This window comes from Lactuca sativa, chromosome 8 (genome assembly GCF_002870075.4).
Source record: "Lactuca sativa cultivar Salinas chromosome 8, Lsat_Salinas_v11, whole genome shotgun sequence".
In the NCBI taxonomy this organism is placed as follows: Eukaryota; Viridiplantae; Streptophyta; class Magnoliopsida; order Asterales; family Asteraceae; genus Lactuca; species Lactuca sativa.
The window spans coordinates 96,774,419-96,791,659 of record NC_056630.2 but is presented as its reverse complement, the minus strand read 5'-3'; the positions used below and the strand labels follow the sequence as shown (position 1 = coordinate 96,791,659).

The 17,241-nt window shown below is 34.4% G+C and overlaps 1 protein-coding gene across 1 annotated transcript; it reads left to right on the top strand.

The window, feature by feature from the left end:
- Positions 1-13,733: 13,733 nt before the first annotated feature.
- LOC111893597 (CBL-interacting serine/threonine-protein kinase 6) lies at positions 13,734-15,415 on the top strand. The gene has a single exon (XM_023889668.3). The coding sequence runs from the start codon at positions 14,039-14,041 to the stop codon at positions 15,323-15,325; it is 1,287 nt and encodes a 428-aa protein (XP_023745436.1). The 5' UTR covers positions 13,734-14,038; the 3' UTR covers positions 15,326-15,415.
- Positions 15,416-17,241: the final 1,826 nt, after the last annotated feature.

Genomic DNA, 17,241 nt, shown 5'->3' with positions numbered 1-17,241 from the left:
TCCCGAGGTTTTGATATATATGGAAAATATATACCTTCTTATTGAAGGGTTTTGATAAACTTTTATCATATTTTGTTTGGGGACCAATTCCGCAACATCTTTTGAAAAGATTTCTCTGATTTTATTTTAAAAAGCATAAATTAAATCGGTCTTTTCTGGCCAAGAAATTAGGGGATGTCACAACCGGTACCCACACCCGGTCACACTGTGTCAAGAGCCCCCGACCATCCCGTACAAATAATGGAAACTGACCCCGGATCTGATCAATCTTCCAGTTCTCTTTCTTTAAACCCTCCACTTGAGCCTTCTATATCATATCTAGTAGTGGAGAGTTTACCGTCATCCTCAGATAAACGTTCCCAATCGGAGAACCTGTCGTCTTGCGGCTCAAAGCATCGGCCACCATGTTGGCCTTCCCCGGATGGTATAAGATTTCATAGTTATAATCTTTCAGCATATCCAACCACCTCCTCTATCGCATGTTAAGGTTCTGATGATCCATCAAATACTTCAAATAGTGTCTCCAAATCTTAAGGGCAAACACCACTGCCCCCAATTCTAGGTCGTGGGTGGGGTAATTCGCCTCATGAGGCTTCAACTGCCTCGAGGCGTAAGAAATTACATGCCCCCTCTGCATTAGTACCACCCCTAACCCTGAGATCGATGCATCACAATACACTACCAAATCATCCAGCCCCTCTGGTAGTACTAGAATCAGGGCCTCACATAACTTCTGCCTCAAGGTCTCGAAAGCCACATGCTAGTCCAGGCCCCACTGGAAAGTCACATTCTTCTTGGTTAAACGGGTCAATGGTACAATGATCTTGGAGAAATCCTGGATGAATCTCTGATAATAGCCTGCTAAACCCAAGAAGCTACGGATCTTAGACGCGTTCTTCGGTACTTCCCACCGCATCGCTGCCTCACCTTGGCTGGATCCACCGATATACCCTCCTGGTTGATGATGTGCCCCAAAAACTGCACCTCTCGCAAACAGAAATCACACTTTGAGAACTTGGCATAAAGCCTTTCCGTTCTCAGTGTCTCCAATACCTCTCTCAAGTGCTGCTCATGCTGTTTTTTGGTCTTAGAATAGACCAAAATATCATCAATAAAAATTATCACCAACCAATCCAGCATTGGTCTACACATCCTGTTCATGAGATCCATGAACGTTGCGGTGGCATTGGTAAGCCCAAACGGCATCACCACAAACTCATAGTGCTTGTACCGAGTCCTGAAAGATGTCTTTGGTATATCCTCATCCTGAATCCTCATTTGATGGTACCCCAACCGAAGATCAATCTTAGAAAACCAAGATGCACCCTGCAGCCGATCGAACAAATCATTGATCGTCGGTAGTAGATAACGGTTTTTCACTGTTAGCTTGTTTAGCTCTCGATAATCGATACACATCCTGTATGACTCATCCTTCTTTTTCACGAACAGGATCGGTGCTCCCCATGGGGAACTACTCGGGCGGATAAACCCTCCGTCTAGCAACTCCTAAAGTTGCATAGGTAACTCCTGCATCTCGGGCGGGGCTAGACAATACGGTGCCTTGGCTATCGGAGCGGAACTTGACACTAAATCAATACGAAACTCCACCTTCCTCTCCGGAGGCACTCCAGGTAACTCCTCAGGAAAGACATTTTGGAACTCCTGTACAACCAGTACACTGCCCAAATTCATCATGGTCTCAACCGTCGTATCCGAGACATATGCCAGAAATCACGAACAAGCCTGTTGAAGAAGTCTCCTAGCCCTCGCAGCTGAACAAAGGGCTGGCCCCTACGAGGCATTCTCTCCATGAATAACCAGTTCTCCCCTACTTGGGGTTCGAACCCTCACCAACTGGCGCTCACAATCAATCATGGCCCCCATTGGCCCCAAACCAATCCATCCTCACTATCACCTTCAACCCTCGCAATGGTATCGGGACCAAATCAACATGAAACCTCTCCCCAAGCACATTCAGGACACAGTCTCGATACACCCTCGCAACACTCACAGTTCGGTCATTCGCAATCTCAACCTCAAGCGGGGAACTTAAAGTCCCCGACACATCCTGGAACTTCTTTCTAAGCGCAAGAGATACGAACGATTGGGTAGCACCCGAATCGAATAGAATGTGAGCCGACATACCATTGATCAAAAAGGTCCCTATACATAAGCACAATATACACATAAGCAATGCAAATAAATATAGAGCAAGAAAGATAAAACATATACCAGCCCCGACGTCTAGCATTGCCCGAGCCTCCTCGGTGGTTAACTAAAACGCACAGCTCTTCACCGCAGGAGCATCCGCATTAGCAGGGCTAACTATAGGGTCCCTAACCCCAAAGAACTTCGGTGCCCCACACGCCTTGAACCCCCAGAACGAGGGAGTTCGGGCCCCGACCTACCCCGCAACAATCTCGGCACTGAATGATCTGAGCCTCTCCTCCATAATCACCATCACCCCTTCCTTGACCGTCCCAAAAATCACTGGGGTGGCGTCTAGGATATCCCTCATAACCTCGGTTGTAATGAGCTCGCACAACCTCTCATCAATGGGCTCGGTACCATCGCCTGACCCAAATCCATATCCCGATCATGATCCCCTACCCCAAATCGTATCACCACCATGCTGAACTACAATGTCATAAATCATAATGATTAAGATGTCCAAAAGGGGCTCCTCCCACACTGGTTCTCCTTAGAGCTTCCAGATCTAACATCATTTCGGGTACAGGTCTTGTGCTTTCAGTAGTATGGGCCCAATACTACCTTCCACACCTACCTGTAACTTCCCCAAGGTTCTACCTGATAACTCTAATTTGACCCAGAACTAAGCATATCTCACATGCAACAACATAACTCAAATCCTAGGTTATCCTAAGATTTACTCTACCCACATTAAACCAGAAGTCAGACCAATCATAACAAGTTGCCTTTATCTATGCAACTTATACACAGAAAAGGATCAAATAGACTTTCGAATAATAGATTCTACCCTAGGACCACAACCATACAAGGAACAGGAAATAAGGAAAAATCAATCATTCTAAGGCTATAATCTCCTAACCCTATATAATTTTAGAAGCATACACATAGCAAAATCCATCCGACCATCATAACTCAAATATCAGTATAACATGGCTAACATATTGGGGAACTACTTACTTGGCTCGGCCGATCACGCACATTGCACTCTCCTCTTTTTCAGTTTAAGAAGTTTTTAACTTTTATTTTATTTTATTTTATTTTATTTGAAAACAAGTTTACCATTTCCTTAGTTTGAGTCCTGGCACACCTGAGAGTGTACCCGAATCCCTCAAACCAAGGCTCTGATACCCACTTGTAACAGCCCAATTTTTCAAAATAAAATTTTCATTTTTAATTAACCAAATCATTTCCATAAAATACAAAATATCAATGACAATTGTTTTCAAAATCCATAACATCAACATTTTATTTCAAATATCAGAGTGTTCCATCAAAACAAATGTTAAAGAGTGCATGTCGTGCCATCAAGCCTTACCTTTGCCCTTAGGATCGAATGTACCTGAAACAATTCCACAAATTGTAAGCTAGTTCTTAGTGAGTCCCCCAGAGCATACCCCACACAATCCACATAATCACATAATCCATATTAGCTATAAAAGCTACATAAAACATATAATCCATGCATACTACATATAGGGATGCCATGGAAAACCTCCAAGGCCTTACACCTAGTGCCACTGGAACCCCCATGCAATCTTAGTTACCTGAAATGGGAACCCCCACATGGTCTTCCTTCCATGGGAACCACCACATGGTCATTACTACCAAGAAATACCATACAAGCTAAACATGCAAATATACTAGAATGCCAATGGAATCCCTCTAAGGTCTTAAACTAATGCCATGGGAACCCCCACATGGTCTCAATCTACTACCACGGGAACCCTCGGGGTCTTCCATGCAAGAGTCATACTAACGTAATACATAATCAATCAACAGTGCACATAACGTAAAATGGGTTGGCCTTGGTTCCTTAAACCCATTGGTATGGTGAGAAGACTCACCTCTTAAGAATGTTGAACTGCTAAGATAAGATAAGTCCCAACACGTAACTCCAACTCAACTGCCTATAACCAACATGTGATTTAACCTGTCAAATCTCGAAATACGATAAATTCTCTCACAGTTAAACTTGGTCAACCCTGGTCGACAGTCAAGGTCAACAACCTATGTTGACCAAACTCATTGAGTGCATCTAGCAACTCGTCAAGTTCCTTCATGGTCCATAAAACTGACATCCCGAGTCAACTCGCCGAGTTACCCGAGTAACTCGTCGAGTTCTTTAGTGTCCAAGGCCGAAAACACTAAGCTGAAATCTCTAGTCCGAAACCCCTAACCAGCTCACCGAGATCACTCAGGATCTCGAAAACGGGTGAACCTTTCCCGACTCGTCGAGTTGGCTAAGCAACTCGTCGAGTCTCTTTCAGTCCTTTTCAAGTTTAGACCTTTCCAGTGGGATTCAAGACTCCAAACTACATATCCAACCCCCTATGGTGTAGTTTCCATGTAAAGTTGCCAACTTTACATGCATGCAAGGCCTTAAGAGGCTAAAGCACTCAAAACTAAGGTTTATACAAAGTTTAGGGCATGGAGAAGGCTAAGGTTGGATAAAGTGAGCAACTTTATGTCCATAGAGGTCTAGGGATGTCAAGATCTAAAACCCTATCCTCATAACAAGATCCAATCCAAAAATGACACCATTATGCATCAAAGGTGACCATTTACTTCCATGAAATGAGATCTAAGCAACTAAAGGTCAAGATAGCAATTATATACCTCAAGATGGTCTCCAATAGAAAGTAGATGTCAGATCTACTGCTTCTCTCTTTACTCCTTCTTTTTTAAGCTTCAAAGTCCTTCACAACCATACTAAAATCACTCTCAAAAGCTCTCTCTCTCTCTCTCTCACTCAAGAAGGTATAAGGCTCGAACTAGGGTTTTCTCGGGCTGTAAGAATGATGAAAGAGGCTACAAATGAGCCATAAGTTCTTTAAATAGGGTACAAATCCTTGAAAATTAGGGTTTCTCTTTCCAGCGTCTACTCGTCAAGTTGGGGCCTTCCAACTCATCGAGTAGACCCTAAGTCCCGCATCCAAAATTGATCTCTACTTGTCGAGTCGGGCTCCCCAACTCGACGAGTCCTAGCACAGAACCCTATAAACTTATAAAATTAAATGATAGCTGGAATAGGCGTTAAATTCCAGAACTAATATTCATCCTTTCATTGAACTCACCCACTGGCTTTGACTAAGAACACCACCAAACACGCGAAATGAAGCACTCAAACCACATCGATCATGAATTTCAACGAATTCCAAATCCATAAGTTGTAGGCTTTTAATGATACATATAGTAATATGCATTTATACATATGTATATGGTGCACTTTAAAACATTTGAAAATACAAGGTTTAAATTTAATTATCTGAATTAAATTAATTAATTAATCTTTTAAACCAGGGATGGTCTAAATTTAATTATCTAAATTAATTAATTAATTAACCATTTAAAACTTTTTATGGATTTTATGATTATCTTTTAATTATAAGACTAATTAAACATTATATAAAATCCATCAATGGTAATTCCATTTAATTATTTGATAATTAAATAGTAGGTACGCTTATCTACTTTGTCAAAATTTGATTTAGGGTTTTGAATTTATCTAGTGTTATTAGAATCAGATTTTAAGAGTTAAAATAGCAGGTAATTACTAAATTTAACCCTAGAAATCGGTTTAGGCAAACATAAAACAAAAAAAATTGGATTTTTCGAAAAGGCGCGCCGCACTTTTCCATTTTTTTTTTTTGATTTCATCTCTTATGCACCATTAATGTGAAAATCATGGTTATGATACCACTATTGGAGATTTTACATTACAAAAATCATGTGCGTGCGAAATTCCACTTAACTCTTAAGTGTACATGCAACTTAAAGTGGATTTATGTCTTTTTCACATCTGATATCAGCATACTTATGAAAATACAAACTAAACACTATGAATTGAAATTCATGGTTATGGATACATACCTTTTGATGATTCCAATCAAGCTAATCAAAACCTTTTCGTCTCTTATGGTAAACCTAGATATAAAACTATGTGAGCCTCGAATGTTTCACACCCACAACACAAGAAACCCTAGGATTAATAGAAGAGAGGGGGTTTTCGAATTTCACTATTGGAAAAGGTCAGCCTAAAATTCAAAGTGTTAAGGCCCTATATATAGATGCCAAAGAATTCCAGAAACCCTATATTTGAATTTAAAATAATAATATTTTAATCCAATAATTATCAACTCCCTTATTTATCCTTTAGAGGCTTCTAGAAACTCTATCCATAGAGCCCAAAACCATCCTCCCTGTGGAAGGTTCTGATCCACTCTATTTTCAACTATTGAACAATTACAGCTCAGTCCTTATACATTTAAATTAATTCTAATTAGCCCAAAATTAATTCTAAATTAATTTTGATTAATTCTTAATTAAATATTACTATTTATGATTAATATAATAATCATATAATATATTAACAAATCATATATCTCTATCTATAATCAATCCAAGCAGTTTCTTGGTTATGAGGGCAACCCCAGAAGGACTTTTCTTTTATTTTTCAACATTATACTAATTTAGTTAGAACCTTAGACACCTTAATCCAACATGTATAAGCTTTGTATGGTAAAGATGAAGGTTGGTCCTTGTTGACTCCGATGAAATCTTATATGTGTCCTTGGAATGGGATCATCCGTATGTTGGGTTAGTTAAGAGATTGTGGGTTCGAGTTTCAAACTTTATGCCCGATACGAATGGGGGAAGGGAGGTATATGTCTTTTTTTTCATGATATACGAAAGGATATATGCCTTTTGTGGTGTCTTTTCATAGGATTTATGCTCTAGATATGCACAAAAAGGACCTAGAGAGATCGGTTGTCATTTGGTTGGCAGATGAAGTCGCTCAGACATATTTCTAGGGTTGGTGTTGAGCAGACACAATGGGATAGTTTTATTTGCTTGTTGTTAGAGTTTCATTTAGAGTCTAGACCCGATAGATTGGGTTGGCTCATTGACATGTCTGATAGTTTTCCGTCTCTTCTGCTTGTGCTTTTATGGATAATGGGATGCTTTTTACGGGAGGAATGGAAACTCGATGTTACAATTGATTTCCTATCAAGTTGAACATTCCTGTTTGGAGAGTATGGTTACATAGTATTCCCACTAGAGAGAGAGACGTTCATATAGGGGTATTGTGGTGGACTCAATCATGTGTCATGTTTGCTCCCATTTAGTAGAGATGATGACACATCCGTTTGTAGATTGTATAGAGATTATAGATTGATAGAGGTGTATGACGATTTGTTGGGGGTGTTCAACTTCCTGATGCAGTTACCATTTGGTCTCTAGTTTCTTGGGCAAATACAACTAAGTTGTTAGGAGAACAACTAAATGCATTTGATGTTGTGGTGTTGACTACATTTTAGTGTTTATGAAATTTTCGTAATTCAATTTTATTTGTGACGGTTTTACCTAGGAAATCTTTGATTTTTGATGATGTGGTAGATAAGACATTTTTTTGTATTTCCGAAAGTTGTAGCAAAACTAAATTGGGTTAGATTCCTTGGTTACAAAATCCACGTTTATCTTCTATTTCGTTGTAATGGGTATTTTTCTAATGTGTTGCTAGTTTTTAAATTATGTGGTTTCAAATATATATATATATATATATATATATATATATATATATATATATATATATATATATATATATATATATATATAGAGGTGGGTTCAAATGAGAAAATAAAAAAGGTTGAGAATGGGGGAATCATTCTTAGCCACTCATTTTATTCAAGCATAAAAAGACACGGTGGCAAACTTGTAAATATGAGAACAACCTTTAATCTCAAATACGTATCTGTAGTTCAAACCCATTCATCGTTCATCATCCAAATTTCTTCTCCAACTTTCAACAATCATTCAGATTTCTTCAATTAAACCATCATCAACATCATCCAGTGCTAATCAATCATCGATCGTCGTCAATAATCAACACGATTCAACAGTTAACAACAAAAATTCGTTTTTGGTTCTTTTAATTTAACCTTCAATTGTGTTTGAATACGATCAGATCTTCAACATCTATGATTAATTATACTTCCAGCGTTATTAGATCAACATCATCGATAATCAACAAAAATCCACTTCATATCATTCATTCAATATCGATTATCAAATAAAACTTGAAAATTGAGGTTAGAAAAATATCAAATCGTTTTTTTTGAAAAATTTCATATAATTCTCTATCAATCTATTCTTTTGTAAGATTTAAATGGTCAAAATATCATGTTTTTAACATTTTTAAAAAAAGTTAAATTGTATGCACTCCAACTGTTTGATGAAATGCATGAACTAAATTACCACGTTATATTCATATATGAATATGTTTTCTCAGTATATGATTATTAAAACAAAAAAATAAATATGCAAGTCTGTATGTTATTCATATGTGAATAACATATAAAAGTTATATATATTTGTGAAAATACCTTGTAATATTCATATGTGAATATACTGTGTAATATTCATAAGTGAATATATCATCTAATATTCACAAATGAATATACTATGTAATATTCACATGTGATATACCATGTAATACTATGTAATATTCAGATATAAAAATATTATATAATATTCATAAGTGAATATACCATCTAATATTCACAAGTGAATATACTATGTAATATTCATAAGTGAATGCATCGTCTAATATTTAAATATGAATATACTATGTTTATCATATGCTATATTCATATATGAATGATACTTAAATTGTAAAAAAAAAAAAAAAAAATTAATCATAGTTTTTATTCATAACTGAATAACGAATGTACTGTAGTAAAAACCTGATTAATTTTTATTCACTTATGAATAACGATAGCTGAAAATATAAAAAAAATAAATTTTTTATTTTATCTTAAAACTATATCAATATGGATGTCTATTTGTAGAGAATAAAAAATCATGAATTTTGGTATATTTAAAATCATTTTTTTGATAAAAATAGCTTATAAAGATTTAAAAAAAAACGAAAAAAAACTATGTTTTTGTATATATTAAGGTAATGATTAACATAGTATAAGGAAATATGTTATGTTGGAAAACACATTTGCATTCGTTTCCCATTTCCGCCGGTACAATGGATGATTTTGCGGCAAAAATAAATGATTGGCTGAGAATGATTCCCCTATTCTTAATCTTTTTTTTCTCAATTGAACTCTCCCCTATATATATATATATATATATATATATATATATATATATATATATATATATATATATATATATATATATATATATATATATATATATATATATATATATATACACCAAAGGAGTATAATTATTGATAAGTAATGTAACACTAAAATAATTCAAATGATAATAATAAAAAATTTCATATATTTATGAAATCATCTCCACCATATTTTTTTTGAACGACAAAATTATATTGAAAAGAAACCAACACATAGTTGGAGAAATTTTAAAATAAAAGATAAAAAGGTAAGATAGGATTCATCTTTGATTTTTTCTACGTAAAGATAGTAGTTAGAAAAAGTATCCACCAAACTCGTATAGTTTTATATTTATTTACTATAACATGGTGGTTCAACTATATATGTATTTTGATTAGTTCTTTTATGTTTTATGTTTTTATTATTTTCTGAATATCGACATATGTCTTGCCATTACAATGTCCGTTCATAACCCAACGTCCACCTTTGTTGGATACAATTTCTCCATTAATTTCTTTTACTAACTAGATACTAAAGGCTTTTTTGGCCTAATTTCTCAAAGTTGAAACTACGTTTCTACACTCCTGTTTCCTGATTTCTTCATTCTTACCGATTGATCTGATGGATGGGAACCCAACATAGGATTCCTCTTATGTGATCACACCAAAGAAGCAGTAGACCAACCAAGACAACTCTAGAACGGATCAACAGCAAACCCTAAAACGATTTAGGGTTTCTTGTCGAGGCACGACACCTCCAACATGATTCTTCGGGTTTTAGAGAGAGATGAGAGGAGTTCGATTTCTCTATGATTTTTAGCTGGAAATCGAATGATCCAATGTATTGCATTTCGAAAATTTGGCCCTCTATTATAGTAAAGATCCAGGAGTTCTTATCAGATAATAACTTGTCCACCATGTAATTATTTATAAGGCAAGTGTATATCTAGAAGATTTGAATTTCAAATCTTTACACTTTAACCTAGGGTGAGCAAACTCAAACCATAAAACCAAGAAACCGATTAAACCTACGAAACCGAAACCGAAAAAACCAAAACCGAATCAAAACCAACGGTTAGAGTTTGAATTTTCTAAAAACCGAAAAATCGGGTTTGGTTTCGGTTTTCACCCAGAACCAAGCCATCCAACCTAAGAAACCGACCCATACTTAAAACCGACAAACCGCCACAAGAAACCGACCCATACTTGATTGTGTTTTGCTTGTAATAGACTATGTTGGGCTTTGGTTGTAACTTGTAATAGACTATTTGGTTGTAGGACTCATGTTTTTTGAAGTATTTAACTTCAATTTGGTGTTTTTTTGAAGTATTTAACTTCTTGCTTTATATCTAGAAAATGGGTTTAAACCCCAAACCCATAGGTTTAAACCCAAAACCCGTGAGTGTATTGGTTGAACCCAAGAAACCGAAAAACCGTCCAAACCGACCTCAGAACCCAAGAAACCGAACCAATCAGAAACCGATCCTATTGGATTATGATAACCAAAAACCGACCATTTATGGGTTGTGTTGGGTTTGGGTCCAAAATAGACCCAAACCGACCCATGCACAACCCTACTTTAACCCCTTGTAATTCTACAAGTTTCTATTAATTTATTATATACAAAATTACTTAACAAACTAGATCTCTATATTTCTCTATGTCTATAATTAGTCAATATTATTCTTGCGTGTAACCCAAAAGATCAATGTCATTATTAGTAATATTACTAACTTCTTGTGACTGTGGGCACTATCTTCCAACACCTTAGGGTGACGTAAAAAGATTTAAGGACATAAGTTTCTTCGTGGAGTCTTTGAGTCGACATGAGTTACCATGATGTTGGTTTTAACTTCATTGTTTTGTTCTTAGTTTCGTCTAAAACAGGACAATCTTCCTTCTACATTTCTTATTAATCAGATCTAATCATTAATGATCAATTTTGTTTCTGGACGAAACTCGATAAATAATAATAATAATTGATTTATTATTCGCAACTAATTGACACATTTTTTTAAATATTATTTGACGGTTTGATTGTTTGTCTATTTGATCTGATATACAACATGATTGAAGAAACCAAAACTTTACATAGTTTCAAGAATGGTTTGATTGTTTGTCTATTTGATCTAATATACAACATAATTGAAGAAACCAAAACTTTACATAGTTTCAAGAATGTTTGGATGTGGGAATTTATAGATTTGAAACTTTTACATAGTTTCAAGAATGTTTGGAATTCATGTTTTTGACAAGAGCTTTCGAGAAATGAAGAATTGTAACAAAAGGTTGTTGGAGAAAAATGTAGGAAGGGGGAAGGGGGGAGGGGGTTGTGATTACGTTGGTCCGATGAGCTAGTGGTCGGGTAGGCAAGAAAAATGGGGTGGGTGCAATTTATTTTATTTTTTATTTTTTTTATTTAGTTGGTATATATTAGATGATGTCCATAGTAAAAATCCGTTGCACTATCTTTTTGTAATTCTTTTTAAAAATATAATAGATTGTTAAATAATTTTCTAAAACACGAGCCTCTCGTACACAACTCATTCATCTGTATGATATAATAACAAAATTAAAAAAATGTAGTTGGTCAAATTAAATGAAAACTAAAAAATATGATAAAAAATAAAATGAGTAATTTAATGATTTTAAGAATCTAATTTGCCTCTAATGTTCATTGATCACGAAACAAAGGAACCTTCTTGTCGTTTTCTTATAGTCCGTCATCGTTTGCCAAAATTTGACTTGCCAACAGAAACCGCAACTTGGGGTCGCTCCTATTTCCTAGAAATCGACTGTTTTAATGCCATGTGAAGATATACTGTATAAACAAAAAAAGTAATAAGATAACACATTTTATGTTTCTGCAATAAGTTAATTATTTTTGTATTATTTTACTTAAGATTTAAGATATCTATATTTATTTATTTTTCTTTTATTTAAGGTGGTCAATTATTAATCTCATTACATCTCCAAAATAAAATAAAAAAACCTAAAAGGTAGATCTCATAAATTTTTATTACTAGGTTGGTGATTTTAAATAAAAAAAAACCTTATAATTGATCATATAGATGTTGTGAATAAACGCCTATAATCATATCAATCGTATTATCTTTATATCACTTTTAATTAACTAACACACATCATCAAACATAGACAAGAAGAAGACGAAACAAAAAACAATCGATGGAGAATTTGGAAATCGTTATTTTTATGTTTAAAGTAGATGATTCGACAAATGTTTGATAAATCAATATCATTAATATTATATACTTATATTTATTTGTGTTGCAGTGTAAATAATTAAATAGCCTCATGTTTAGTTACTTGGACAAATTTATTTCATTGTTCTTTCAAGTTTGTAGACGTGTCACCTAACCACAATTGCCTGAAATTTGCAACCGAACACCTATGAATATAAGACGAATTACCATCGTTGGATCATCACCTATAAGATCCACCGGATAATATTGGTATATGCTATTTTGTTTCTAAAAAACATTACACATTAAAATTCAATAATAAAATATCATTTGTAACATAGAAGAGCATTAGGTAAATATTATTTTAAATAATCGTAAAAAATTAATCCTTTTTGCTGTTTTTAAGTAAAATGCATTTCATAATTAATTATGGAAATATTCTTATAATTAATACAATTCACGTAATATTGGATTGCAATACATTTTAGGTTAATATGGAATACATTTCTTATGAAGATTATAAATGAATTTCATATTTAATTATGGAAATATTCTTTATAATTAATACAATTCATATTTAATTATGATAATATTTATAATTAATTAATGAAAAATTAATACCTTTTTTTATATATGTCCTGACGACACATGGTAGAAAATCCCTTAATTATTATATATATATAATAATTCAATCAATAAAAATTTATTCATTATAAATGATAAATTATACATGTAGTTTGGCAAAAACTAAAATAACATACATAACAGTAAACAGTCAATATAAAATACATGGTACCATTTTTTTAACCTTAAAACGTTTCACTGTAAGCTTTATATTTCTTTTGGGATGCATAAGGTTTAATTTTTGTCTTATTATATTAGCATAAAAGTTAACAATGTTATGATGTTATCTATTAGGTAAGCTAAATAATAGAGTAAAAAAAAATATTGTAATAATAAATGATTGTTTTGATTTATAAAATATTACTTTCTAATATTTAGGAGGATAAGTATTACAAAGTGGAAGAAGTAAGCCACATACGTCTGAAAAGCGAACTACTTAATTTCGTATAAAAAACGTTTGCCTTTTTTAACATTACAAGATCAAGCACAGCCGTTGGATCACAGGGGTAAATTCGTCATTCTATATTCAGAAACCGCCTATATAACGGTATGTTCTGTCTTCTTTACGAAAAGAGTAGGCACACCGGAATAACATACTTGTTTTTTCAACCTGCAAAACCCTAGAAATCACACAAAATCCCAAATCTCTTTCACGAGATATCGAGAATCTGCTAAGGGAATGCAGAGAGATGAGAGGAGATTTGCGGCTGTCTAACCGTGGACGGGTTAAAAAATCCACCGGCGGCAGAACTTGCCACCGCAAACACGTGGAGGACGGGTGAACAACGAATTGCTGTAGTTGTAGCGTTCAATTAATCGTATTTCGTATATCTTTTTTCTCTAATCGGAGAATTAATTTGACGAATTGATGGCGATGGAGGATAGAAACAACGGTGTGCTACACGGGAAGTACGAGCTTGGAAAACAATTAGGGCACGGAACTTTTGCGAAGGTGTATCACGCGAGGAACTTGCAGACTGGTAAGAGTGTGGCGATGAAGATGGTGGCGAAAGATAAGGTGATTAAGGTCGGTATGACGGATCATATCCAGCGTGAGATTTCGGTTATGAAGATGGTGAGGCATCCTAACATCGTTGAGCTTCATGAGGTTATGGCGAGTAAATCTAAGATTTACTTCGCCATGGAGCTCGTTAGAGGCGGCGAGTTGTTTTCTAAAGTCGAGAAAGGGCGTCTGCGAGAGGATGTTGCTCGGAGTTACTTTCAGCAACTCATCTCCGCCGTCGATTTTTGTCACAGCCGAGGGGTATACCATCGAGATCTGAAGCCAGAAAATTTATTGTTAGACGGCGAAGGCAATTTGAAAGTGACCGATTTCGGCCTCAGCGCACTTTCTGATCATCTCCGGCAGGATGGATTATTACACACAACGTGTGGGACTCCGGCGTATGTCGCACCGGAAGTAATTGGGAAAAAAGGTTACTCCGGCGCGCAAGCCGATATCTGGTCCTGTGGAGTCATCCTTTACGTCCTTCTCGCCGGATTCTTACCTTTTCAAGACGAAAACATCGTTGCGATGTATAGGAAGATTTACAAAGGAGATTTCAAGTGTCCACCATGGTTTTCATCTGACGCACGTCGATTAATCGTGAAATTACTCGACCCAAATCCAAAATCTCGAATCACAATCTCAAAAATCATGCAATCAACCTGGTTCAAGAAGGCGACGCCGAAGAAACCCAATTTTTCAGGCGAAGATGAAGGTATGCATCTAAAGGGAAAAGAAGGCGAGTCACTGAATGCATTTCACATAATTTCATTATCGGAAGGATTTGATCTGTCTCCGTTGTTCGAGGAGAAGAAGAGGGAGGAGAAACAAGAGATTAGGTTCGCGACAATGAAGTCGGCAGGGGCGGTGGTGTCGAAGCTGGAGGAGGTGGCGAAGGCGGTGAAGTTTAGCGTAAAAAAGAGTGGAGACGAAAGCAGTTTAAGGTTGCAGGGACTTGAGAACGGAAGGAAAGGGAAATTGGGGATAGCGGCTGACATCTTCGCGGTGACGCCGTCGTTCTTGGTGGTGGAGGTGACGAAGTCGAGCGGCGACACCCTGGAGTACAACCAATTCTGCAGTAAAGAGCTCCGGCCGGCGCTTAAGGACATCGTCTGGACGTCGCCCGCCAATCACTCTACTCCGGCCTGAATCAACTTGATTTAATTTGTAAAATATTATTTAGTTGTTGGTTCAAATTATTTATCTATGAAATAAATGCTACTTTGAATTGATAAATAAGTTTTAATTCAGTTTTTGTATGCTTAATACTTCAATTGTGTCAAAGGTATTTTGGTGCTTATTTTGGCATTAGCATGCAGCAGTGTGGGACTGACTGTTTATTTAAAACAGTATAAAAATGTTTATTAATTTATCTGGTATTAAAAATGATTTTTTTTAAAAGTATCTGAATTAACTTATCTGATACATGATACCTGGGTACGTAATAAGTAGATAAGTTTTCTTTTAGTTTTTGCAAATTCAGTTTATTCATATAAAATGATTGATAAAAGCATCCTAAATATGTGTATAAAACTATGTATAGTTATGATAAGATTAATATTGTAATTTGTTTAAATAAGTTATAACTTGTTTTTAGATAAGTTGGAAATTTATTATTTAAGTAAATAATTTTTTGTTTATTTTTTTTTCCAAACATAAAAAAGTGATTATTATCTAATGTGAAACCATAATAAGTTAATAATCACTCTTAATAAGCAAATCCCAAATACTTGTGTTTTATGTTTTAATTAAGGAAATATATTTATTTTAATTATTGAGAGTTTATATTATTTTTTTCTATGAAAAATATGTACAAATGTAATTGATAATATATTTGTAACTTATTCATTTTAACCCTTCTATTTTTTATGACAACCTATCACATCTTTAAATTTAAAACAAAAACGTCAATCATAGAAGATGTTTTTTTTTTGCAATTGATATCTGAAAAAAGACCTTATAGCGGCTTACAAAAAGAATATATATATATATATATATATATATATATATATATATATATATATATATATATATATATATATATATATATATATATATATATATATATATATATCGGCCTAAATCAACTATATATGTTTCGTTAAAATACTAGTAATTGAGTCCATGTTTTGTTACCGGTTTTAAGTGTTTTTGTTTCATATTATTAAAGTGTAGGAGGGAAATCATATTATACATATTATAGGGACATGGAATAAACTAGAAAATTTTAAAAATGAAAAAGCAAAAATGATATTTTACAAAATTCAAGGTTTATGGGCGGAAGTGATCTTATAAAAATAAAGGGATCGAAAATATGATTTTACAAAATGGATAGGTTGCAAGTGACGAATTATTTTAAATTGAGTGATAAAAGATGAGCCGGTTAAAATCATATTTTATAAAGTTAAAGGTAGAGGTGTGATTAAAAATATATAGATAATAAATATTATTTTACAAAATAAAGGAATGATAATGATGGATTTTACAAAGTTGTGGAGCTAAAGTTACATTTTACTCGTTGATATACATGTATCTTGTTCATTAAGATTTACATGATATAGTAAATCCTCTCTCAAATGAAAAGTTTGCCTTTATATATATTTATAATTTTCTAATTTTTGGGATAATTATTGTATCATTACTGAGAATGACATATAAGTTTTAATTAAGTTTGTGTGTGCTTAATACTTTAATATTGCGAAGATATTTTGGTGCTTATTTTGGCATTATTATGTAATAATGTGTTTATTGATAGGGTGATATAAAAACAAAATATTGTAAAGCGAGATAATATTGTAAAATATAGAAAAGTTGAAACGATAAGAATGATAGAAGTTTTGGGGTAGTGCGGTTATTAAGGCATGTGCGTAAAGAGATAGCTGTCTAACCTTGAATTGACCACCCCCTCCCTACCAAATTCTACTAGCAACTTGCTTATCATCGTCTACTTTTATTGTCATTTGTCATTAAGTCGACATGATATATTATGCAAATTGTGGTTTTACAACTTGTTTGTATCGTATATCATGTTTTTTAGTAAGTGTCGTATCTATAAAGTATAAACA